General features: G+C 40.8%; 2 protein-coding genes and 2 long non-coding RNA genes across 5 annotated transcripts; 3 read left to right on the forward strand and 1 right to left on the reverse strand.

The window, feature by feature from the left end:
- Positions 1-167: 167 nt before the first annotated feature.
- pum3 (pumilio RNA-binding family member 3) lies at positions 168-8,532 on the forward strand. Of its 2 annotated transcripts, none has more exons than XM_032570251.1 (18): positions 168-239; positions 1,305-1,407; positions 1,478-1,636; positions 1,712-1,883; positions 1,966-2,041; positions 2,497-2,590; positions 2,670-2,736; positions 2,842-3,016; positions 3,164-3,267; positions 3,359-3,437; positions 4,327-4,425; positions 4,850-4,903; positions 4,999-5,079; positions 5,339-5,481; positions 6,114-6,336; positions 7,219-7,306; positions 7,467-7,557; positions 8,012-8,532. In XM_032570251.1, exons 2-18 carry the CDS (start codon positions 1,329-1,331, stop codon positions 8,139-8,141), a joined length of 1,914 nt encoding a protein of 637 aa, XP_032426142.1. In that variant the 5' UTR covers positions 168-239; positions 1,305-1,328; the 3' UTR covers positions 8,142-8,532. The 2 variants fall into 2 exon arrangements, with proteins under 2 accessions (XP_032426142.1, XP_032426143.1); XM_032570252.1 differs by having other exon boundaries at positions 1,305-1,401.
- Positions 8,533-9,895: 1,363 nt separating this feature from the next.
- Positions 9,896-15,253, reverse strand: kcnv2a (potassium channel, subfamily V, member 2a). The gene is made up of 7 exons (XM_032570388.1): positions 14,889-15,253; positions 14,226-14,397; positions 12,582-12,773; positions 12,254-12,508; positions 11,329-11,445; positions 11,126-11,251; positions 9,896-10,239 (listed from the first exon to the last, which is right to left on the reverse strand). The coding sequence occupies exons 1-7, from the start codon at positions 15,092-15,094 to the stop codon at positions 9,919-9,921; spliced, it is 1,389 nt and encodes a 462-aa protein (XP_032426279.1). The 5' UTR covers positions 15,095-15,253; the 3' UTR covers positions 9,896-9,918.
- LOC116724686 (uncharacterized) lies at positions 10,078-13,564 on the forward strand. Its single transcript, XR_004340242.1, has 2 exons — positions 10,078-10,191; positions 13,377-13,564. It is a non-coding gene; the product is annotated as an uncharacterized LOC116724686 (long non-coding RNA).
- Positions 15,254-16,741: 1,488 nt separating the features above from the next.
- Positions 16,742-18,504, forward strand: LOC116724670 (uncharacterized). The gene is made up of 2 exons (XR_004340226.1): positions 16,742-18,340; positions 18,414-18,504. It is a non-coding gene; the product is annotated as an uncharacterized LOC116724670 (long non-coding RNA).
- Positions 18,505-23,430: the final 4,926 nt, after the last annotated feature.

Below are 23,430 nucleotides of genomic sequence, written 5' to 3' on the forward strand. Positions count from 1 at the left end.
CTAAATGAATATGAACTTGTTTTCTTTGCATTATTATTATTTGCAAAGAAAACAAGTTGCTTTGTTGCCTGGGAACGTGTTAACAAACAGATAAAAGTAGGAAGGGAGCTTCAAATACACTTTTTGTGAAGGCGGACATATTTTGCGACAGCGACAGATTGCTTACGGCTTTGTCGTAAACCGGAACGACAACAAGACGCATGGGACGGAGTTGAAACAACGTGTCGTACAGCTGAACTGTAAGTTATTCATTGAAAATGTGAAATAATTTGTTACTTTCAGTTGTAATGTATCGTAAACTATTCTCTATATTTACACTTATGGTTAGAAAGCGACAGAACGAGCGGAATGTGATTACAGGACACGGTTTTAGTCAAAGTGTTGCTGTTTACCGAGGGATTCCTCAGTCAAAGACGTTACTTACTTCTATGTTACAACACGGTCACAAACTCCAATACTTTATTTTTTTGTCTCTACTGCTTGCTTGATGCCATTTGTTGATAAATATCCAAACGTGTATTATGGATATCGCGGCTTAAAACGGGAAATATTTTCTGTTCAACGATTCGCTGCGGTGGGAATAAAGTCAAAGGACGTGAAATAAACCCTGCATGTAGAGGATCTTTATTCTAAATATTTTATCCAAAAATACTTTATTTATCACTAGAGGAAATTAAATGTTGAAGTGATTCATGGTATCTAAGGATTTCAAAGAGTCGTTGTGAAGGATCTCCTGTAGCAGTCAGTTTTACAAGTCTGAAGAGTCCTCTGATTGAAGACTGTTGATGTATGATAGTTTCATGACTGTCGCGAGATGCTTACAGCTCAGTTTCCAGACATTAGAGACAATATGTACATTTTATTAAATGACAACAAAGTCTATCTGTCAGTATTCCCTGGTAACATGACCTGATGACACCATCAGCTGTTAGCAACCGATTTTCCATCCATCCAACAATTTCTCATCCATCAAATTGACTTTGTGTTTTTAATTTAAAGAATTATCTTATCATGAACTGAAAACTCTTGAAATTAAGCATTTTAAAGGTCTATTTCATTTTTGGAACAGAAAAAAAGATGTAATTTGAAGCTGTTTTTGCTTTTTAAAAGCGCCCTATACCGGGATCTGCTGTAAAACTGAAACCTTCCTGAAATCCAGCATAGCTTGAATGATTCTGTCCTTAAGCTAACAGGCTTATTAAACCAGAACCAGTGAAACATTCCTTCAGTCAACTGTTGCTTTGGATTAAACTGTGTTTACCTGATGAACCTGCAGGTGAGTTTTGTTTCTGTTTTCCTCTCAGTGTTTCCGTGGATCCCGCGTCACCATGGCAGCCAAACCCCAAAAGCCGTTCTCCTCCCAGCCTGGACGAAAACCGTCATTCAAAGGAAAAGGAAAAGGAAAAGGTGAGACATGTGTCAAATTAACAGGAGTTACACTCTTACATTCAGGTTTGACCTTGTCGACTCGTTCCAGACTTGGCGGGGACCAAATTCGGAGGGAAACCTGGAGCGAAAAAACCCTTCAAGCCGTACAAGAACGCAGAGAAGAAGAGCAGACCAGGAAAACCAAACGATGGCAGAAAACCAGGTTTTTCTAAAGCTGAGAAGAGGAAACGACCAGCAGGGGGCGGAGGTGAGTTTACATTCTTGTTGTAGTTGTGTTTTTGTCGGACAACAACGTTCGAGTCGTGTTTGCGTCTGCGATCAGGTCCGCCGGCGAAGAGGGAGAAGAACGGCAAGAAGCCGCCGACCACAGAAGAAGAGCTGAAGAAGCGACTGCAGAAGAAGAGGGAGCTGAAGAACAACCGGCAGCAGGCGGAGAGGAAGGAGATGTTTGACATCATCAGCCGCTGCAAAGCAGTATGGGGGAATCTCCGGAGGTACGGTGTTCTTAGAGAGGAGGTCAAAGGTCAGCTGGGTTTCCTCCTGATTCCAACTGATGGCTGTTGTTTGGGCCAACAGGAAGAAATGTGACACAGAGCAGAAGACGAAGCTGATGAAGGAGCTTCATGGACTGATCCGTGGGAAGATAAAGCAGGTTGGTTGGTTGAAAAAAAACAAAACAAATAAAAAAAAATTAATGGAAGATAATCACTAAAATAATTGCAAAATTGATCTGACAAATTCTGTGCAACACGTCTTCATCTCCTTCCAGTTGAAGACTTGAGACTCGCAAACAGCAGTTTCTGATTTTGCTTCATATTTTTTTACATTGAAGTTTTATAATTGGGACGACCAAAACTGTAAACATATAATGACACAAAGTTCATCTAAGTCCTGAAAATAGGTCATATTTTATGGCAATAACTGATTTGAAAGGGTCAAAAACGGCGGCCATCTTGAAAAATGACTGTTATTCTGAAACTCAAGTGGCTGATGGGAAATATGGAAAACATACGACCTGAGAGATGGTCATGCTAACGCTGCTGCTCAGACTCAGATTTCTGTCTCCGTTAACGTTGTTCTGATGCGACGGCGCTCCTGTGCCTGCAGATGGCGTTCGCCCACGACTCGGTCCGAGTCCTCCAGTGTTTCATTCAGTTCGGAAACCAGAAGCAGCGATTTGAGGTGTTTGAGGAGCTGAAAGGTGGGCGCCGGTTCTGACCCGCTGCAGCTCTAAAATAAAATGAAATTAAATAAAATAACCGATCCACCATCCTCTACAGACAGCGTCCTCGACATGTCCAAGTCGCCGTACGGGAAACATGTGGTGAAGAAGCTGCTGATGTACGGGTGAGTCAGATTGGACCGTTCGGTTCTCCCCCGGTTCCGACTGAATTAAAACCCCCAAAAACCCAACTACTTCTTCTTCTTCTTCTGGTTCTCCTTCCCGCTCAGGAACAAGGAGATGGTGGCCGCCATCATCCAGTTGTTCGGTGGTCACATTCGCAAGATGCTCCGCCACGCCACCGCCTCCACCATCGTCGAGTACGCCTACAACGACAAGGCGATGCTCGCTCAGAGGCTGATGATCACCGGCGAGCTGTACGGGAACACCTACGCTATCTGCAAGGTCTCACACACACACACACACACACACACACACACACCCACACACACACACACACACACACACCCACACACACACACACACACACACACCTGGCGGTCAGCAGGGAGCTCCAGCTGTGCTAACTGATCCTCTCTGCTCGTTTTCCAGTCGTTGGAGCTTAACACCATCGAGAAGGTGTTGGCGGCGAACCCGGAGAAGCTGGAGAACATCCTGGAGGAGACCAAGCAGGCCATCGTGCCGCTGGCGCAGAAGTAAAAGCATATGCACTAAAAAACAACAGATTAATTTTAGTTATTGGTTAGAAAACGAGCAAGACTGACTGTTTCTGCGTCTCTCCAACAGAGAACAGGTCATCAGGCATTCTGTGGTCCATAAAGTCTTTCTGGATTTCTTCCAGTTTGCACCTGAAAAGCAAAGATCGGTGAGTGCCGCCATTTTCCTGTAAAAACCTAAAAATATTTTTGGTGTAATTTCTAGTGCAAATATTTTAGTACACTTTAAATGAGACAAGATTAACTTACAAGTAGCTTGTCAGTAAGATATAGGAACTTATTTTAAGTCAGTAGTTCTTTAATATTGATGTAAAAACTGCCAGTTCCACTAGCATATTATTTCACTTATAACATGGGAAAAATACCTTGTTTTATGTGAAATAATCAGCCAGTAGAATTAGAACTTTGTCATCAATATTCAAGGGGACCTTATGTTAGATTCACATTTTGCACATTTTTGTACCTCCAATTTTTTCTCTACTGCTTCTAAAAACATCTCAAGTGATTAAAACAGCCACGCAGATGTTTTCTGGCAATAGGTTTATGTTTCTTGGTGTTTGGAAAATGAGCAGTTTCCAAAACCTTCCGAACGCAACATCTCAGCCCGTTACCTAGCAACCCCAGCCGGTCTTACCACCGTATGTGCTGTACGATGGCTGCTAGTTTTGTTGTTGAGAAACCACTTTCTGAATTCTTGCTGGTTGTGCAGGAGGCTCCACTTCTGCTTATCGAATATGTGTGGTTGCAAGTGTAAATAAAGGTCTTGTGGGTTTATTTGGATTTAAAGTGACAGAGGATGGAAAACAGATTATTCTGAAAGGATGAAAATAAGCAGAACTAAGCAACTAAAATTTCAATATCTAAGAAAGATTTGTGCAAATAGGTCACCTTTAAGAAATTATTCACTTAAAACAAGCTCCTACATCTTACTGAAAAGTTACTTGTAAGTTAGTTTTGTCTTATTTCCAGTGTATTAAGATGTTTGCATGATGTTGGATTTAATCTCTCATGTGTTCTGCCTGCTGTGACTCTGAGCAGGAGATGATCGAGTCCATCAGGGAGTCTGTGGTCTACATGGCTCACACTCACGACGGCGCCCGGGTCGCCATGCACTGCCTGTGGCACGGCACAGCAAAGGTGGGTCCAGATGTCCAACACCTCTACTATTGTTACATAAACACAGTTTACTGTTTACTGTTGTTGTTATTATTTGGGATTTCACAATATATCTGCATTTTATGCATGTTTGAGAAATCCTTTAATCTCCATGGTAACTATTCAGCTGTGCAAAATGGTGGACCTGGATGCTAACTAGAAACAACCAATCAGAGCCAGGAGGCGGGTCCCGTTTCTCTGCTACGCTGCAGCTAGCATAACTTGTTGTGAATGCTAATGCTATTTAGCATAGCCACTGATAAAGGCGGAATAAACTGTTTTCCTGTAATACTGAGTTGTTTTTCCATTAACACAATTAGCAACAAGTACATGAGGTTGATTGACAGCGCTAAGTCCCTCCTCCAGTTACAAACTGCAGCTTTAAAGGATTTTCTTTGTTTTGCAGGACAGAAAAGTCATTATAAAAACCATGAAGACCTACATGGTGAAGTTCGCCAGGGTGAGTTCATCGTTGCTGCTGGTAGTCGAATCAAACCATCAGCTGATGATGATGATGATGATGATGATGGTGGTGGTGGACTCTTCGTCCTGCAGGGGGAGTTTGGTCACATGGTTCTCCTGGCGATATTTGACTGCGTGGACGACACCAAGCTGGTCAAGCAGGCGGTTCTGTCGGTACGACCGGGTTCACATTTAGTTTCACTTTATTTTGGTAAAATAACAAGATTACAAAAAAGACAAGAAAACAAAATATGACTTTGCAAAACAATAGTTTACTAAATAAAATAAACAGTAAGAATCTCTTTTCCGCTCTTTTGCTACAGTTTGTTTCTATGTTTTTTCCAGTAGAAACAAACGTTTGTCTCGTAATCAGCCGTTCTAAACGGGTTTGTTCCTCCTGGACGAAGCTGAATCGTTGCTCTGCTTCCTGCAGGAGCTGCTGTCCGTCCTGCCGGAGGTCCTCGGAAACAAACACGGTAAGAAGGTTCTGCTGTACCTGCTGAGGCCCAGAGACCCCACCCACATGCTGCCGGACATCGTTAAGCTGCTGGAGCAAGGAGACGGCAACGCACACAGGTAACCAGCACTTCCTTTCATTTCACAATAAAAGCTTCTGATTGGTCTCTAAAATATAATAAAACTTTAGTGAGATTAAACCAACGTGACCAAATCTCAGTCATTCTTCTTTCTGTCAGTTTCTACCTTTATTTTCTTCTTTTCCTCCTTGCGTCCTTCCTTGGATTTTTCCTTCCTTTCCTCCTTTGTGTCCTACCTTCCTTTCCTTCCCTGGCTCATTCATTTCTTTGGGTCCTTCTTTTCTTTCCTTCCATCCTTGGATTTTTCCTTCCTTGTGTCCTTTCCTCCTTTTTGTTCTTCTATCCTTTCCTTCCTCATGCCCTTCTCTCCTTTCCCTCCTTGGCTCCTTCCTCCTCTGCTCTTTAAATTCAGGATAAATAAAAATAAACACAAAATAAATGACAGCGTGTTGGGAATATTATGGGATGTTAGAGTCTTGACTTTAGATTTTTGGACTTTTCTGCTCGGCTTCACAGATTTTGTCTAAACCTTTCACAATAAAAGCCTCTAATTCTTCCCAGACAGGAAGTAAAGTTCTGGTTTTAGTCAAACATTAAAACTTGGTCCAGTTCAGTGACCTCTAATGACCTCAGTGACCTCTAATGACCTCTGCCTGTTCTGGTTCTGCTCAGTAAAAAGGACATGGCGACCCGCCGGCGGGAGCTGCTGGAGGCCGCCTCCCCGGCGCTTTTGGACCATCTCCAACTGAACGCTGCTGCCATGGTAACGAACAAGGCGGCCAGCGTCACCGTCAGAGACATCCTGGCGTCGGCGTGCGGCGACCTGCGGCCTGCCATGACGGCCGTGGCCCAGCTGGCCAATCAGGAGCTGGTGCAGGGAGGAGTCGAGGGCCAGGTGAGGGGAACCGGTTTCAGTCCCATTTTCTGTTGCTATGGCAATGGTGACATCCCATAATGGGAGGAAACGTCCGAGCTTTATTGGGTCGACCAACACAAAGTGCTGCATCGCTCTGAGGTGGAAATTAATAAAGTTAATTTTGCAACTTAAAAACCTGAAAATAGAGACATGTTTATAAATGGAACCACTTTTACTCTGATTCCACCAAATAAAAACCAGTAAAACCAGTTCCAACAGGAAGTCTGTCCTCCTTTCCTTTATTTACTTCCTTAAGTCCTTGCTTCTTTCCTTCCTAGTAACTTTTCTCCCTTCCTTCAAAGTGTCCTTCCCCTCTAGTATCTTTCTTCCTGTTGTGCTTCCTTTCTTCCATCCTCTCTAGTGTCTTTCTTTCCTTTCTGTTGTCATTTCTTCCTTCCTAGTATGCTTTTTTCCTCCCTTCCCTTCTTTCTTCTTTTCTCGCTTCCTTTGCAGTGCCCTTCCTCTGTAGGAGGAGGAAGGAAGTAATCTTCTTACTTTTCTTTCCTACCATGCTTCCTTCCTTCCTTTTTCTCTAGCATCCTTCCTTTCCTTCCTTTCTTCCTTCCATCCTTCCTTCCTTCCTTGGAACATGTCAGAGTTTCTCTGAGAGTTTGGTGAACTTTATAAAGTTTATAAAGAAATGTGCTGAAAGCAGCGTTTCCATGGAGACGAGGTTGATAAAAAAACAGCTGTGCTGAACTGAAAGGTAAAAAGATCATAAAAATCAACAGGACAAAACTGGAAAATTGGTTTTAAAAATCAACTCAATGCTCAGTCGGTTTATTATTATTGTAAGCAAAACGGCTAAAAAGAAAACAAAACGCGTGGAGTCTGAATAGTTTCTTCTTTCTGTTGCTGCAGCTCCACCTGGCCGAACACCCAGCAGGACACCTGGTGCTGAAGTGGCTCATAGAGCAGGACGCCATGTTGGCCGAGAACGGCAGGGAGGGTAAGACCAGCAGAACGTCTCTCTGTCTCCTCTGATGTCTCTGTCTCCTCTGATGTCTCTGTCTCCTCTGATGTCTCTGTCTCCTCTGATGTCTCTGTCCTCTCTGATGTCTCTGTCTCCTCTGATGTCTCTGTCCTCTCTGATGTCTCTGTCCCCACAGAGTGCTTCAGCAGGATCCTGGTGGACACGGTGGGGACGGAGACCATGAAGAGCTGGGTCAAGGTCAACCGGGGAGCCATGGTGCTCTGCAGGTCAGCTCTGCTGGTTTACTCTCAAATTTAACAACATCTGTCTGTAAAATGAGTTTTTATTAAATTTTTTTTTTTTTTGTTGCATTTTTAAGTGGTTTTATTGTTGAATAATCCGTCCATCAGTTATACCTGCATATACTTTATAAAAAGGAACAAAATCAGCTTCAGTAAGTTCCTCACAACTGTCACCAGATAGGTGAGCTATGTCTAAGCCTCACATTGTTCCATATAATAAACCTGTTTTACCAAAGAGTTAAAAACAATTAGCTGAAGCTCATTATCTTTGCAAGACATACTGAAGGGATTATGGAGAACATCTGGAATGTGTGAACACCATCAGAAGAAACTTTATGCTCACAAACAGCTGAAATGACTGGTGCCTTTAATGTTCTTAATTTAGGACTTTTTAATGTGTTGCAGGAGTCTTGTGTTAATGTTTGTTTCCTTTGCTCAGCCTTCTGAACAGCTGTGACGGATCTGTGGCTGCTGAGGTGAAGGCGGCACTCACCGCCATCATCCCTGAGCTCCGGAGAATCAGCGACCATAAAGGAGCCGAAATCCTGCTGCAAAATCTGAACAAGTAGACGGATGTCTTCAGGTTTTTGTTTTATTACAAACGGACTGCAGATGTTCAAACGTTGCTTCGTTTGGACCATAAGACGTCCAAGACGTCGAGGACGACGTGAGGAGTGGACAGAGTCGGGAACATTTTGGAGAGTTCAGCCATTAATCCTGATCTGCTTCACTGATTTAAAGGATGTGTCGTATAAAAATGACACAAATTCACTTTTTGGTGGGTTTTGGAAAACTTCATAACAGTGGAGCATGAAACCCAAACCTTTCAACGATAACACCAAGACTGCCCAGTCAGCACACACCAGTTTGTGGACTGGTTCAGTCTCTGTTTTTTGTTTTTTGGTGAAATATTGTGATAAATGTTATTAACTGAGAAGAAAATAAAGATTATTGAGATATTCTGGTGTTCAGAGTGCTATTATTATTACTAGTGTTGATTAAATATTTTACAACTCAAAAAGTTTCACCTGCTTGTGTAAAAACATGTTGATTTCTCAGGATGGAACAAATACACAACAAATGACTGAATATATTTAAAAACAAACATTTATGGCACAGCTTTGAAATTACTTCATTTGGTTTCTGCAGGTTCAATATTTAAATGCTGACCTCTGCAGAAATATGTGCCACAAATCCAAAGTGAAGTTTCTCTAAAATGGAATGAAAAGGATTAAAAATTGTGTAGAAAAATTATATATTTTTATTTTCTGTTTATAATTTAATGGTACTTTCATTTACAAAGAGAGAACATTATTAGCTAATATGCTACAGCCAGAAACAAGAGCTTCATACTAAATATTTAGTTAGCAAGCTAAATGTTTTGCTTGGATATAAATTAGCTTCAAACTAAATATTTTGACTTTAAATAGATGCCTCAGCTAAATATCTTAATTATTTAGCTTCAAGCAATTTTAGTTAACCAACTGAATAAGTAGCAAGCTTAATAGTTAGTTTGGATATACATCCATCTTCCAACTAAATATTTAGTTTGAAACTGGAAACTAAATATTTAGTTAGCAAGCTAAATATTTAGCCTCAAGCTCAATTCTTAGCTTCAAAGATAATATTATTTTGCTAACTAATTGTTTACTCTGAGCTAAATATTTAGACTAAAAACTAAAGATTTTTATTACTAAGTATTTTTTCTAATTTTGCTAAATAGTTAGCAAGCAAAATATTTAGCCTCAAGCTCAATTCTTAGCTTCAAAGATAATATTATTTTGCTAACTAATTGTGTTTACTCTGAGCTAAATATTTAGACTAAAAACTAAAGATTTTTATTACTAAGTATTTTTTCTAATTTTGCTAAATAGTTAGCAAGCAAAATATTTAGCCTCAAGACTAAATATTTTGCTTGCTAACTAATGATTCTTGATTTGAACTACTTATCAAGCTAAATTGTTTAATGCTAAATATTAACTCTAAGCTAAGCATTTAGTTGTTTAGAGGCTAATTATTTAGCTATAAGCTAAACATTTTGTTAGCAAGCTAAATATTTATTTAGTGTAGTTATTTAATATTTAGTTTACATATTTAGCTCCAAACTAAACATTTAGTAATGAATAAGTAACATGGTGACAATATGACTTTGAAAAATTGACCACCATTTTTTTCTGTTATTACAAGCTAAAAAAAAACTCAAATTATTGCTGTTAACTTTTGGCTCTAACGGCACTCCATACTCCATACCACCCCAGCTCATTGCATTTGAGCTTTTGGTTTTTTGCGTGCGTTTGTTTTCTCCAGGCGGGTACAGCTGATGGATGGAGGTTCGGTTTTTGAAGTTTAGTACCCGCCCTCCACTCCGTCGTCGTTGGCGACCACGAACCGTCGCCCTCCTGGTTGCTTCGGCTGAGCGACGTCGTCGCAGCAGTCGGCGAAGCGCTTGGCGGCCCTCTTGATGAAGCGGATCTTCCCCCGCGCCCTGCTGACCATGGCGAACTCGTGGGACTTGAGCTTGGTGTAGTAGTCGGAGAACTTGTTGTAGAGGATGGAGATGGGCATGCCGTTCAGGATGACGCCGAACGAGATGCAGGCGAAGGCGAAGACGCGGCCCAGGTTGGTTTCCGGGAGCATGTCGCCGTATCCCACCGTGGAGATGCTCACCTGGACCAGCAGACAGGAGGAGACGTCCCGCTTTACTTTTATTTCTCTATTAGTCCTAAGGAGACGTTTCTACAGCTTGAAAAGTATTTTTTAAATAAATTTATTATTTTTGGATCAACAGTCTTATTTAAACAATTTCATTTATTAAGGGAACAAAGTTTCCTTGATTACTTCCTTCCTTCCTTATTCCCTCCTCTCTTCCCAGTTTTCTTCCTTCTTCCATTATTTCTGTCCTTCCTTGTATTGTTCCTTTCTTGCTAGTCTCATTTCATTCTTCCCTTAATTTCTTCCTTCCTTTCTCCTTTACTTCCTTTATTCCTTGCTCCCTTAATTCATTCGTTCTGGTTTCTAGCCTCCTTCTTTCCTTCCTGGCTTGTTGTCTAATTAATTTCTTCCTAGTATCCTCCTTTCCTTCCTTCCTCCACAACTTCTTTCTTTGTTTCCTAATTCCTCCCTTCTACCTTGCCTTAATTCTTTACTTGCTCCTTCCTTTGTTTCCTTCGTCTCTTCCTAGTTTTCTTCGTTCCTTTATTCCTTGCTTTCCTTCCCTGTCTTATTCTTTTTGTGTTAGTGTCCTCCTTTCTTTCCTTGTTTCTTCCTTCCTTCATTGTCTCCTTCCTCTCTTCCTGGTGTCCTTCCTTCATTCCTTGCAAGTGTTTCCCTCCTTGTCTCATTCCTTTCTTCTTAGTGTCCTTTCCTTCTTTGTCACCTAATTCCTTCATTCCTTGTAAAAGTTCCTCCTTCCATGTCTCCTTCCTTATTTCCTTCCTTCAATGCCTCCTTTCCTTCTTCGTACAATAAAAACATCCTGTAAGTAAAGCGACCTCTGCTCTAGCTGGTGGCAGCGACCTAATGGTCTAGTCCAAGCCTTGTGGAGCGGACTCACCGCGGCCCACCACCAGGCGTGAGGCATGGAGGTGAAGTTGGTGTTGTAGACGTCGTGCTCCACGCTGTACACCATGGCTGAGAACATGAAGATGCCCATGGCGATGAAGAGCAGCAGACAGCCCACCTGCAGCGACACGGCAAGACGTGAATCACCAACAACAACCAAACCAGGTCTGGTCCTCACGTCATTTGGATCCGGACCTGCTGGTAGCACTGCCTCAGAGTAAACCCAAACGCTCTTAACCCAGTGGAGTGACGGGCCAGCTTCAGGATCCTGAAGATTCTCATCAGACGCATGATCCTCAGAACCTGACCCACCTTAGGAGGAAAAACACACAGAAGATCCAAGATTCAAAAAAATCTGGAGCATCAGCGGAGGACACCGCTAACTAAAAGGTTAGCTTTACTAACGCTAAAGCGCTAATCATAAACAATAGTTCAGCTAATACTTAGCGAAACACCAACACAATACATTTAGTATTTAGCTGAAATTGATATCAAAGTGCAACACCAACCCATTATTTAGCAGAACCTAACACTAAATCGCTACACCAACACTGTCTGTATTTTACTGAAGCTAAAGCTAAAACGCTACTCTAACACAATATTTAGTGGAAACTAATGCTGAATTGCCACACAAACACTGTTAGCAGAAGCTAACGCTAAAGGACGACACCAACACAATAATCTTTAACCGATACACCAACAAGGTATTTAGTTGAAGCTAACGCTAAATTGCAACACTAAAATTGTATTTATTAAATTCTAATGCTAAAGTGCTAAACCAACATGGTATAAAGTGGAAGATAATTCAAAAACATTACACCAATTATTTAACGCAATGAAATATTAAAATGCTTTACCAACACGGTATAGCAGAATCTATTGCTAAAGATTCAATTCAAATTATATCTATTCAATACATATTATATAAAATATGTTATATCAATTATATATATTCAAATTATATCTTATATCAAACTTTATGTAACTGAAAGTTTACAAAACACACAAGTAAATTAGCGCTTTAGAATGAAGCTACATGCGCTAAATGTTTTCAAAGTTAGCTAAAGTGCTAAAAGAAAATTAGCTCTGCTGTTAGCGGATTAGTGTGGAGTGCTGTTACCTTGCCGACGCGTGCGACAGTCTCGATGTCCCCGGCGTGGCGGTGGACGTCCTCGTCCTCGAAGCACTCCAGCAGCATCTGCAGGTAGTGCGGCAGGATGGCGACCAGGTCCACCGTGTTCAGGACGCTGCGCATGAAGCACTTCAGGTCCGGCGTGGAGACCAGCCGCAGCAGGTACTCCAGGGTGAAGAAGGTGATGCAGAGCGTCTCGATGCCCTCGCCGTAGAACCGTCCGCTGGGCTGGCCGGACGGCGTCTGCAGCAGGTCAGAACCACAGGTGAGCCAGAACCGGTTCAGAAACGTTTCCTTCTGGGTTTAAATACCGTACCTTGTACTGCATCTCGTCCACGGTGTTGAGCGTCATGGCGACCAGGGAGACCAGCACGAAGAAGGAGGAGGCCACGCCCATCAGCTTAGCGGTGATGGAGGAAAACGGTTTCTCCGTCAGATTCCAGATCTTCCTCCGGGTCGGGCCGAAGGTCATGTGATCAAACATGGCGTCGCTTTCCTCCAGCTCCAGCTGCAGGGCAGAGAGACTTACTCTGTCAGGATCCGACCGTTCATCCAACCGTTCATCCAAATGTTCATTAAACTTTTCATCCAACTGTCCATCCATGTAACTGTTTGTCCATCCATCCATCCATCCATCCATCCATCCATCCATCCATCCATCCATCCATCCATCCACAGTAATTCCATTATGATTTTCTGTTTGTATTCCATGATGAATCTTCGAAACTTGAATCCAAACCTCCAAAGCTTCCAGCCTCAACAGATCATAGTTGATTTTTATTCAGATTATAATGTGTCGATCTTCAACACTGTAAAATATTTAGTTGTGTTTCAACAAGCTAACATCAACAAAGCTGGTTCTGTTAGACATTTAAAATGTAAAAATCAAAACTCTGATATTTTTATCAAATAATAATCAGGTCTGACTTTGATTAATTTGATTTGCTCAGCCTCATAAAGAAATATAGTTTAATCCCAGTTAAATCATGACAGGTTGGATTTTAATGTTTTTTTGTCTTAATGAATGAACTGAATAAAATCTGCTGTTTGTGTTTCCTCTGGTTATCTTTCTTTTCTTTGTGCTTTAATTTGTGCTGCTGGGGAAACAAAGCGATGCTGTCAGTGAGGGAAACATCTGCCTGATTCTGGGCCAAGAAGCAGATTACTCTGCTGCCCATCTGTCAAGACGACGGCATCATGTGGGTCAGATGGACTCGGGGTCAGGCAGCAGATTACTGACTTAAAACCTCAGGTGGAAAAAATCACCAGCAAAAATAAAGACGAATAACTGGAACATTATTCTGTTCATACTCTTATTTTACGGTTCTTTAAGGTTTCCTGCTGTTTATGGTGATGACAAAGTGACACTTCCTCTCTTTCTTCAAGTGTTTTACACATTAAATATCCACTGATCTTTATTAAATCCTACAATTATTTCAACCTAAGCTAAAGCACACAAACGCCAACATTATTTTTTGCTAAAATCCGATCTTTTTCGCCTAGTAATTCATACTAATAATTAAATATAACCACAATCAGACTTACATGTGAATGCAGGAAAGTAGAGTAATTATGGGCGAAACCGTTTATGGATGGATTTTAAAGTTATTGTGACAAGATCAGAAGAAGACAAAGGAAGCAGTTGAGACCCAAATAACCCAAACAATGTGCAACAGGTGAATCCTGCACCGTTAATATTGTTTTAAAAAATATTTTCAGATTATCTCATTTATATCAAGACATTTTTCCCTTGTTATAAGTGAATAGTAGATCTAGTACTATGGTACTATTACTATTGTTTCCTGTATCTTGCTGAAAAGTTACTTGTCAGTTAGTTTTGTCTTATTTCAAGATACTGTATGTACAATAGAAACTTGACCAAAAATTCTTGGTAACGTTGTGTTTTTGCAGTGCAGCTGCTGCCAGTTGTTGCAGTTCGAGGAGGTTCTGTTGGACCCACCTCGGCCAGCAGCTCCTTCTGGACCTTCAGCTGCTCGTTCAGCTCGTCCTGCCGCTCCTCAAACGAGATGCGGCAGCAGCGATGCGTGTATTTGATCCTCACGCCCCAGTAGTGGATCTCCTCCAGGAAGTGATGCGGACACAACTCCTCCTTAATGCACAGCACTCCGGTTCTGTTGGACCGGTGAGAACCAGCTGTCAGAGTTGGGTAGTAACTATAGTTACATTTACTCAATTATGTTTCCATGAGACACTTTTTGAGCAAATTTACTTTAGGAGTATTTTTACTATGCTGTATTTGAGTAAAGTTATTATGAAGTATTTGTACTCCTGACATTTTGGATTTTCTACCCACTGACTGAAAAACGAACACGTTTAAACAAAAACTCACCAGAAACAAACATCTGCAGCTTTTTTGTTTTTGCTTTTATAAATTATTGTCATTTTGTTCCTTAAAATACCTAAATTTTCACTAAACTTTATATTTTGATCTGTCTGATGATGTAATTTTTAAATATTGAATGATTGATAATTCGATGAGTTACTCCGTAATTGAGTAAACCTTTTTACCAAATACTTTTTTAATCTTGAGTAAAATGTTTGGATACTTTATGCGTTTCTGCTAAGTGTAGATTTATAACAGGCGTTTTGTCTTTCATCTGACCTGTAGAAGTTGAAGATGTTGTGGAAAACTTTTGGGTCTCGGTCGAAGAAGAACTCGTTGCTCTGGACGATGTAATCGTCACAGAGGTCCAGCTTCTTGCTGTGGTCCGTGTACGTGGCCAAACGGCCGATCCGGGTCTTTGGGTAGCGGGCGGCTAATCTGTACGGCAGGAGGTAAACCTGGGAGAAGAAGATTAAAAAGTTCATGAAAATGTTGGAACAACTGAGCTTTTCTGAGTCACAATCATTAAATCAAAGTATTTTGAACCATAAAACTGCAATTTGCACAGGTAGAAGATTGTAATTCAATTGGCAAATATGGGACTACAGAAGTGCCAAAAATAAAATACTGATTACGCAAAGAAATGATGAAATTAAAATTATACATTAACATTAAAAGTGAAAGTAAATTTAAAAGATGATTTGACTTAAAAAATAAATAAATAAAAGAATCAAAGAAAATAAAAAAAATAGTCAAAATACAATTTAATCAATTACTATATAAATAAAATAAACTAATTTGAACAGAATAATTAAAGGTGATGCATTACAATACTTTAAACTTTGGTTTTAAATAATGTTATATCTGTAATTTTATCTTTATTATAAAATTTTTTATTTTACTTTGACTTTTGTAATTTTTCTATTAGTTTTGTAACAACAATAACTAATAAAATTATTTGTATCAATATATCAATAATAGTAGCAGTAAGCCTCTGCGTAGCAATAACACTTATTACTATTATTGCAATAATAATGATATTATTAAAGATAATTATAGTTTGCTCAGTTTTTAAGTGGACAGTAGGTAAGCAGCGTTCCTGCAGGATTTTCTGGAAGTACCGTTCCTCCAACGTTGATGTTGAGGGTCAGGTGTTTGGTTGGAGACATCAGAACGTGAGACGGCGACACCGGCAGCCGGTCCTCCACCTCTTCGCGCTCGTACTCGGCATAAAGGTCGTAGATGTCTCTGCTCAGGTCCTGCATGAGGGGAAACATTCAACAGGAACAAAACAAAACTGCAGTGAAATGTTCATCCTTACAGAATCATGAATAAAACCAGTGAACTGGTGGAAACAACATAGGTTAGACAAACCTTTAAATACCTGCAAGCAAAAAAGACTAAGTGGTATCAGACTAGTCAGATTATTCTGTCGATTAATTGATTTGTCTTGTGATTAATCAATTAGCCTGATGAATAAACGATTAGTATGATTATTAATCATTTAGTTAGGGGTTAATCGGATAAACATCGGCACATTCTTGTAGCAATGGAAGCATCAGTAGCTAATAAATCCTTCTAACATCAACATGAAAAGTTCAGCACTTTCATCGCCATGTAAGGCTGATCTGTTGATACATTTTCCCTTCATTAATTAATAATTGGTTACTACAAGATTATTAACAGGATCATTCTTTTGGGTAAAATTGATTTAAAGACAAAGGTTTTGTTTCTCCATCTCAGTTGCAAAATGTTTATATTTTTTCTACAGTTTTGACTTCATTACAGATTTGTGTTCTTTCAGCAATTGGCCTTTTTTGAGTCTATATTCTACAGTTAACAATCGATTACTAAATTAGTTGACAATTATTTCATTTGTCTATTAATCATGATTAATCACTTCAGCTCCACCCTCACTTATTCCATACAAGGTCATTGCCACAAATAAAACAGCTGCATGTGCAAATTAGGTCGATCTTTATCTCATTTGACTATAAAATATCTCAAGAATGCCAATGTTTGAGTTTCCCAAAACATGAGAAAACAGAAAAACAAGAAACATTTAAATAAATCAATAAATACGGGAGAGAATCAGGGCCACTGAAGAAAAAAAATCTGACTTTTTAAACTAAGAGGTTCTGAGGAAAAACTTTACATTTTGAGACCATAATGTTTTTCTGCAATTAAAAGCTTAAAATTGATAAATAATTTTAAAGAAAAAAACTGATCACCACAACAGTAAATCTAACCAAGAAATCTGCAAAATTCTTTGTTTTCAGTCAAATTGAAAAATAAAAACCTGAAATTTTAACAGGCATTTTAAGAATTTTGACATCCAATCTAAGGTTTTGCTTTTCCTGCTTTAGAAAAGAAAAAAACTAAATCAGCAGTTAAATGCTAAATAAAATGATCTGACCTGCATGGAGTTCCATGGCTTGATGAAGGAGCTGATCAGGTCCAGGTGATCGATCGGTTCCTGGAGCTGGTGGTTCTGTCCGCCGGGCTTGTAGCTGCAGAACAGACTCCTGCTCCGAGCCCTGAGGTGGTTCAACACGCTCATCACTCAGAGCGGACGCTTTCCTACAAACATCCAGTAAACCAGACCAACAGAAACCTTCAAAACATCCTGTCCTGAAATCATTTCCTCTGCAAGCATATCAGACGCGACACTCAGAGAGAAGAGGCCGACTGAGATGATCTGGGTGCTTAAAGTTTTAAATACGGTACTGTTATCCTCTTCTGTCTGTTTCTCTCTCTCTCTCATCCCACCATGTCATCACAAATCTGATGGATTTACAGAGATCAGGAGCTAAACACTTAAATCTTTGAACACTTTATAGGCGTCATTAAGCACGAGTGAAAAAAATGTGCAGGTATGAGTCGAAGGTTCAAATTTGGGGTTTTTGTAGCTTCTATGGTGCTACAAAAGTGTCCTAAAAATACAGAATATAATACAAAAAAAAATACATAGTTACTTAAATGTCTCAGATTACAGAGTATTAGGGCCACACTAAGAAAATAAAAATAAAATGAAGTCAAAATTATGAGAATAGAGTCACAGTATAATGAGAACTCATAGGTGTTTCCCTGCTTCTGTACACCTGGAATAAATGAATAGGCGATTAACCGACTTCTATAGCAATTACAGGAATGCAATATGAATAAACTGTGCTGGAGTTCGGACTCATCAAAAACATGCAGGACAGCGGTCCCTGAGGGCCAGGGTTGGGGACCACTGCTATATGTCGTATCCACAGACAGGTTTGCTGTTGGTTGGATGTCTGCTCTCTTCTCTTCCTCCTCTGCAGGTGCAGCTTCCAGGTGCATTTCCCTCATCAAGGAGCAGTACTTAGAGGAGAGGATTCCCAGAGCCAGACCCCAGATGGTTTACTACTAGTCGTGGTACTACTGCGGTTGCTCTGCTATCACAGATCATTTATGGTCTCGCTTATCTTTGATCTCATCCTTCCTCATAGGTCCTCAGTGCTCAGCTTCCACACTGATTTTCCAGTCCTATGGATTTCTTCCTGCAGCATCTGCCTCTCGTCCTCCTCGCTGCTCCTGTTCGGAGCACCTGTAGCTCATCTACAGTCCTCACCTGCCTGTCCACCCACCAACTGTCCGTCTCCTCCAGCCAAGCAACCTATTCACCCAGTCCAACAGCAAGCAGCCAACCACCGGATCTGTGGATGCTCTGCACCCCATCTTGATCGCCTCCTCTGCTTCATAAAGTAAGATCCAGACTCCCTCCTACGCATAACCACTTATCTTATCACAACCTTTAATCATCTCCCTGTCTTCCAGTGAGGATCTGGTGTTGATTTGGTGTTCGCCCTCCTGCAGAAAAGATAAATGAAAACTTTTTTTCTGTTCAATAAAACATGTAACCAAGCTGTCCCTGTTGTCTGTAATTGTTGCTTGTGCTAGAGTCATCCAGGACCATGACACTATATGTTTTAAATCAAAAGATTACAGTCTTCATATGTGGAAAACAAGATGTTGGCTTTGTAAGCTAATCTAGTTATGATTAGGTTACATCTACTTATTATGATGTGAATGGTGATTATCCATATCTTGATAAAGGCATGTTTAGCCCTCCATACACCAGTTTTCCTCTTTAACTAATTTTTTTTGATTAGCTTAGACTATATGTATTTGGCAAAGTTATAAATTAGAGATTGCTTCAAAATAACATTTCTAATCTGTTTCTTTTTTGTGATTTGTTATAGAGCAGCAATTTTTCTATTTTTATTCTAACTGCTCCATAACATTTCATGTTAAGAGTTTTTAATCTTTCTTAAAGGATTGTTTTTGCTACACGGTGAGTAATTGCCATAATGTTGAGCAGATTTGTAGAATTAATCCCTCTGTTTCTCCGGAATTAAATTGTGCTCATAATCTGATTAAATTTTCAGATCTACTTTCTTTTCTTTCAACAAATCAGAAAAATGTTTTTTGCACATGAATGTATTTGATACAACAAGATGAATGTGCCAGAATCAGTTCAATTAACTGATATAAAAATCACTTTAATCAAATTAAATGAGATTAAAAGGTTTTCAGTTGAACAAGTCATAGTATCATGAAGCTTCTTTTCTCTATGTGACAGATTTCAACATCTCAACTCTTAATCCCAGTTTGTGACATTTGGTCTCCAAGCAGTCAGATAAGTGGAGATTAATCTGCATGGCAGGAAAACTGGGATGATGAATGGATGAATGCAGCTCTGCCACTAAATAAAAACAACTCATTGGCTCTCATCCAGTCTCAACACACTATCCTAATGTTTGAAAGGCGTTGCCACGGCGACTCCAGTCGAGACGTGGAGATTTGATTTCCTGCAGGAGATTAAAGCCAAACACAGACTGGAGGAAACGCTCACAGTTCTTAGTGGAAACAGACTTTACTCAATTAACAGCAGAAGCATTTGATTTTATTATTACTTTTAATGGACCAAATTCATGATGATTTTAGACTAAATTTGAAAGTGTAAATATAGGTAATCAGCCATAACATCAATATGTTGGGCCAAATTTTTATATCCCTGTATCTGATATTTAGACTAGATTGTTTCAAGTGGAAAAGTAGGAAAACTGCTGTCAGGTCTAAATACCTATTAAACAAACACAGGAAAGACAAGAGAGTTAGATTCTTTGTTTCTCGCGAGGAGAGCAGACAGAGATGTGCTTTCAGTTACAAATCTCCAACCGCTCTGAAACACATCTGTCTGTTCCTCTCTTTTATTGCTCTTCGGAACCCTCTCACACTGAGCACTGCAACTCTATGGGGTGGGGTCAAAGCATTTTAGTTGCAGTGCTAAAAGACAATCACTAAACTAAACACATGTTATCTACAATCTAAATCCTTCTTGCTCCAGGCACGGCGTCGAATAGGACACGTTGTATAGCTTCAAAGCTGGCACAGAGCAGAGTTTATTGCAGGACTGTAAAACTCTGCTGGGAGCAACTAACTGTACAGGGGTGGGCAATCCTGGTCCTCGAGGGCCGGTGTCCTGCAACTCTTAGATGTCTCCCTGGTCCAACACACTTGAATCCAATAGCTGAATCACCTCCTAAGTGCAGTCAAGTTCTCCAGAGTCCTGCTAATGACCTCATTATTTGACTCAGGTGTGTTGAAGTAGAGATGCATCTAAAAGTTGCAGGAGACCGGCCCTCGAGGCCTGGAGTTGCCCACCCCTGATAACACCTCTGTCTCGTAGGAAGTCCTGCAGGGCAACAGCTGCTGAGAGTAGCTGTCACCTCTATTTCCCAGGGAAGTCTCAAGAAAGAATCAAAGTTAATTAACACAGAAACATTATCTAAATGTAACTACAAGGCTACATGATACAACAAATATTTGATAATTACTAATAATACAATTTACCCAACAACTGCATTCCTGTATCATTTTTTAAATGTTGATGTTGAGGGTGGAGTGTTTGGTCAGAGACATCAGAACGTGAGACCAGCAGCCGGTCCTCCACCTCTTGGCTCTCGTACTCGGTTTAAAGGTCAGAAATGTCTCTGCTCAGATTCTGCATGAGGGGAAACATTCATGGGGTCAACGTTCAGCTTGGAGGCAACAGGAACAAAACGAAGCTGCAGTGAAACATTCAAGCTTGTAGAATAATGAGTAAACCCCAATTAACTGGTATAAACAAATTTAGTTAGACAAATCTGTATTTAAATGACTCAATGTTTTTGATTGATTAATGCATTTTTCTGATGATTAATCGATTGTTGTGATGATCAATCAGATTAAAAATTGGCTCATTCTGAAGATTTTTTTAATTAACCACGTTAGCCTTTCTTATACAGTACTATGCATTGAAAGATGCAAATAAACATAATCAAATTACTTTTTAAATAAGAAAATAAAACATTTTATTGCCTAAAATATCATAACATTCCTCTACTGAAAGTTTGATTTTGTAGCAAAGGATGCATCGGCAGTAAAAAAAAATAAATAAAAATGTTTCCAACAACATGAAAATCTCCACTTTCTGCTTGACTTGTCAATACAGTGTGGGGCTCATTTGGTGATAATTTTTCCATTAATTAATTTGGTAGCTCAAGATGCTTAATAGATTTTTGCTAAAACTGCTACTTCAGGAGTACTGGGTAGAACAGATTTACAGACAGTTTTTTTTTCATCTTATAAGCAAAATGTACATATTTTTAAACTTTATTTCAATCTATCTGGAAAGACTCAGAGAGAAAAGCATCAGTTAGAAAGATTTATTTGGCATGAAGTTCTTTGGCGCTCAGACACCTGCAGAAGCCATGCAAGCTGAGAATCGCCATGAGCTTGGATGGTCGGCTCGGGGCAAAGCTCAGGGTAGTCTTCTTCCCCCCAAAAGAGGGTGCTGAGCCGAGGCCTTGGCCGGCCGGCTGGTGGCACGGCTGATGACCGGTTGACTAATGAGATTGCCAAGGTATCCGGAACCTGCAGGTTGGCAGAGCCTTGTTAGGCTGATGACCGACCAGCTGATGGGGCCGGCTTGGGTAATGGGGCCTATGCGGAGTAGAGCTGGGCCTGCAGGCTGATGGAGCCTTGTTAGGCCGGCGGATGGCCACGAGTGAGGCTGGAGCGGATATTGCAGCCGGTGTGGTTGCTTGAGCCGGGACTGGCAGGCTGAGGAGCCTGTTGGGCCCGGCCAGATCTCCTGGGCGTGGAATAGATTTTAAGAACAGTGAGTGCTTACCCGTAGACAGTGAACATTGGGCTTCGAGCACAGCTGGAAGGTCCGGTCTGATATAGGAGGAGAAGGCTGAGGATGATGAGTGGCCGAGCTGTAAGAGGGAAGCTGAAGGAATACCCTGAATGGCTGCTGACATGGCTGCTCCTATTCTGAAGGAGTGGCCTGAGAAGTGGCAAGGGGGGAGACCGCATAATGCTAGAGTCTGCCTGAGATGATAGATGAACCAGGCGGCGGTCATGGGGAAGCCTTCGGGGGTAAGAAACAGAGGTATAGACAAGGGGCTGAGTTTATGCCTTCTGCATACGAATTTAAACATTGAGTGGAAGGAGCAGAACGAGCTGCCTAGGTGCGCGATGGAGATGGTGCACAGGCCTTTCGCTTTAGAGTGCTTAATGAAGAAGTCATAGTGGTCGGGATAGAATTTAAGATCAGAAATGGTTAGATCTCTAGATGGGTTAAATACTTTGGCCGTGGATGTGAACTCACTCAGTCTTAAGAATCCGTAGAAGGCGAGGAGGAAGGCGCTCAAGAGGAGTGCTTTAACATAGGGAGAGAAAGGACCTCCACGGAGAGCCGCTACGAGGCTTCTGAGTACGGGGAGCGTGATGGGTTTTCTACTGTCAGGAAGATGGAAGCAGTGTTTTGAGATTCCTCTGAGAAGAAGTCTTACTGCGGGGTTAGAGAAAAGGCTGGATGACGTGCTAGGCTGATATAGCTTGGGATAAAAATTTATTCCTGCCAACAGGTTGTGAATGTTTGAATTGACGACGGTTGAAACAGTAAGTGATAAAAGCAAGAACTGAAGTTATACTGATGGCACTAGTATAGCCGGGGACGTGCCGAGCTGTAATGATAAAATTGTCAGTTACGGCCTGCCATGTGATGCGACGGATGAAAGGCATGATCAGTTTAGAGGATGATAGGATGAGAAGCTCAGATATCCAGGAGGGGCTCAGAGTAGAACCACTGCTCCTTTATGTCGAGAGGAGCATCCTTCTAGATGCATCTCTGGTGAGGTGCTCCGGGCAAGTCCCACCAGGAGGAGGCCCAGGGGAAGACCCAGGACACGCTGGAGGGACTATGTTTCTTGGCTGGCCTGGAAAAGCCTTGTGTTTCCCCCAGAGGAGCTGGAACAAATGGCTGGGGAGAGGGAAGTCTGGGCCTCTGTACCTAGGCTGTTACCCATGCGACCCGACCTCAGATAAATGGAAGAAGATGGATGGATGGATGGATGGATGGATGCACACACATACATACACTCACATGCACGATACACATAGCATAACAGAATACAGACAGTAATGTTAGCTAGTTTGGTTAGCTAGCTAGATTCAAGAAACATGCTCTTTCGCACCCCCCCCATGCCCACACACACATAATGGATGTTGACATTGTCCTTTATTGGCATTTCATCATTGCTGTTGTAAAATTGTTGTTGTTGTCATTTTGTTTTAAAAATGTTCTACAAATTGTTCTAAGAAGATTTAAAAAGTGAAAAATTAAAATATTTCAAAAATGAAATAATTCTTGTGTGAAATAAAACACAATCGAAAGTATTATACAAAGCATTATTTTGAATAAAAATGATAAAAGTAGAAAAAAATACATTGATTGTAACCC

This window comes from Xiphophorus hellerii, chromosome 8 (assembly GCF_003331165.1).
Source record: "Xiphophorus hellerii strain 12219 chromosome 8, Xiphophorus_hellerii-4.1, whole genome shotgun sequence".
NCBI lineage: Eukaryota > Metazoa > Chordata > Actinopteri > Cyprinodontiformes > Poeciliidae > Xiphophorus > Xiphophorus hellerii.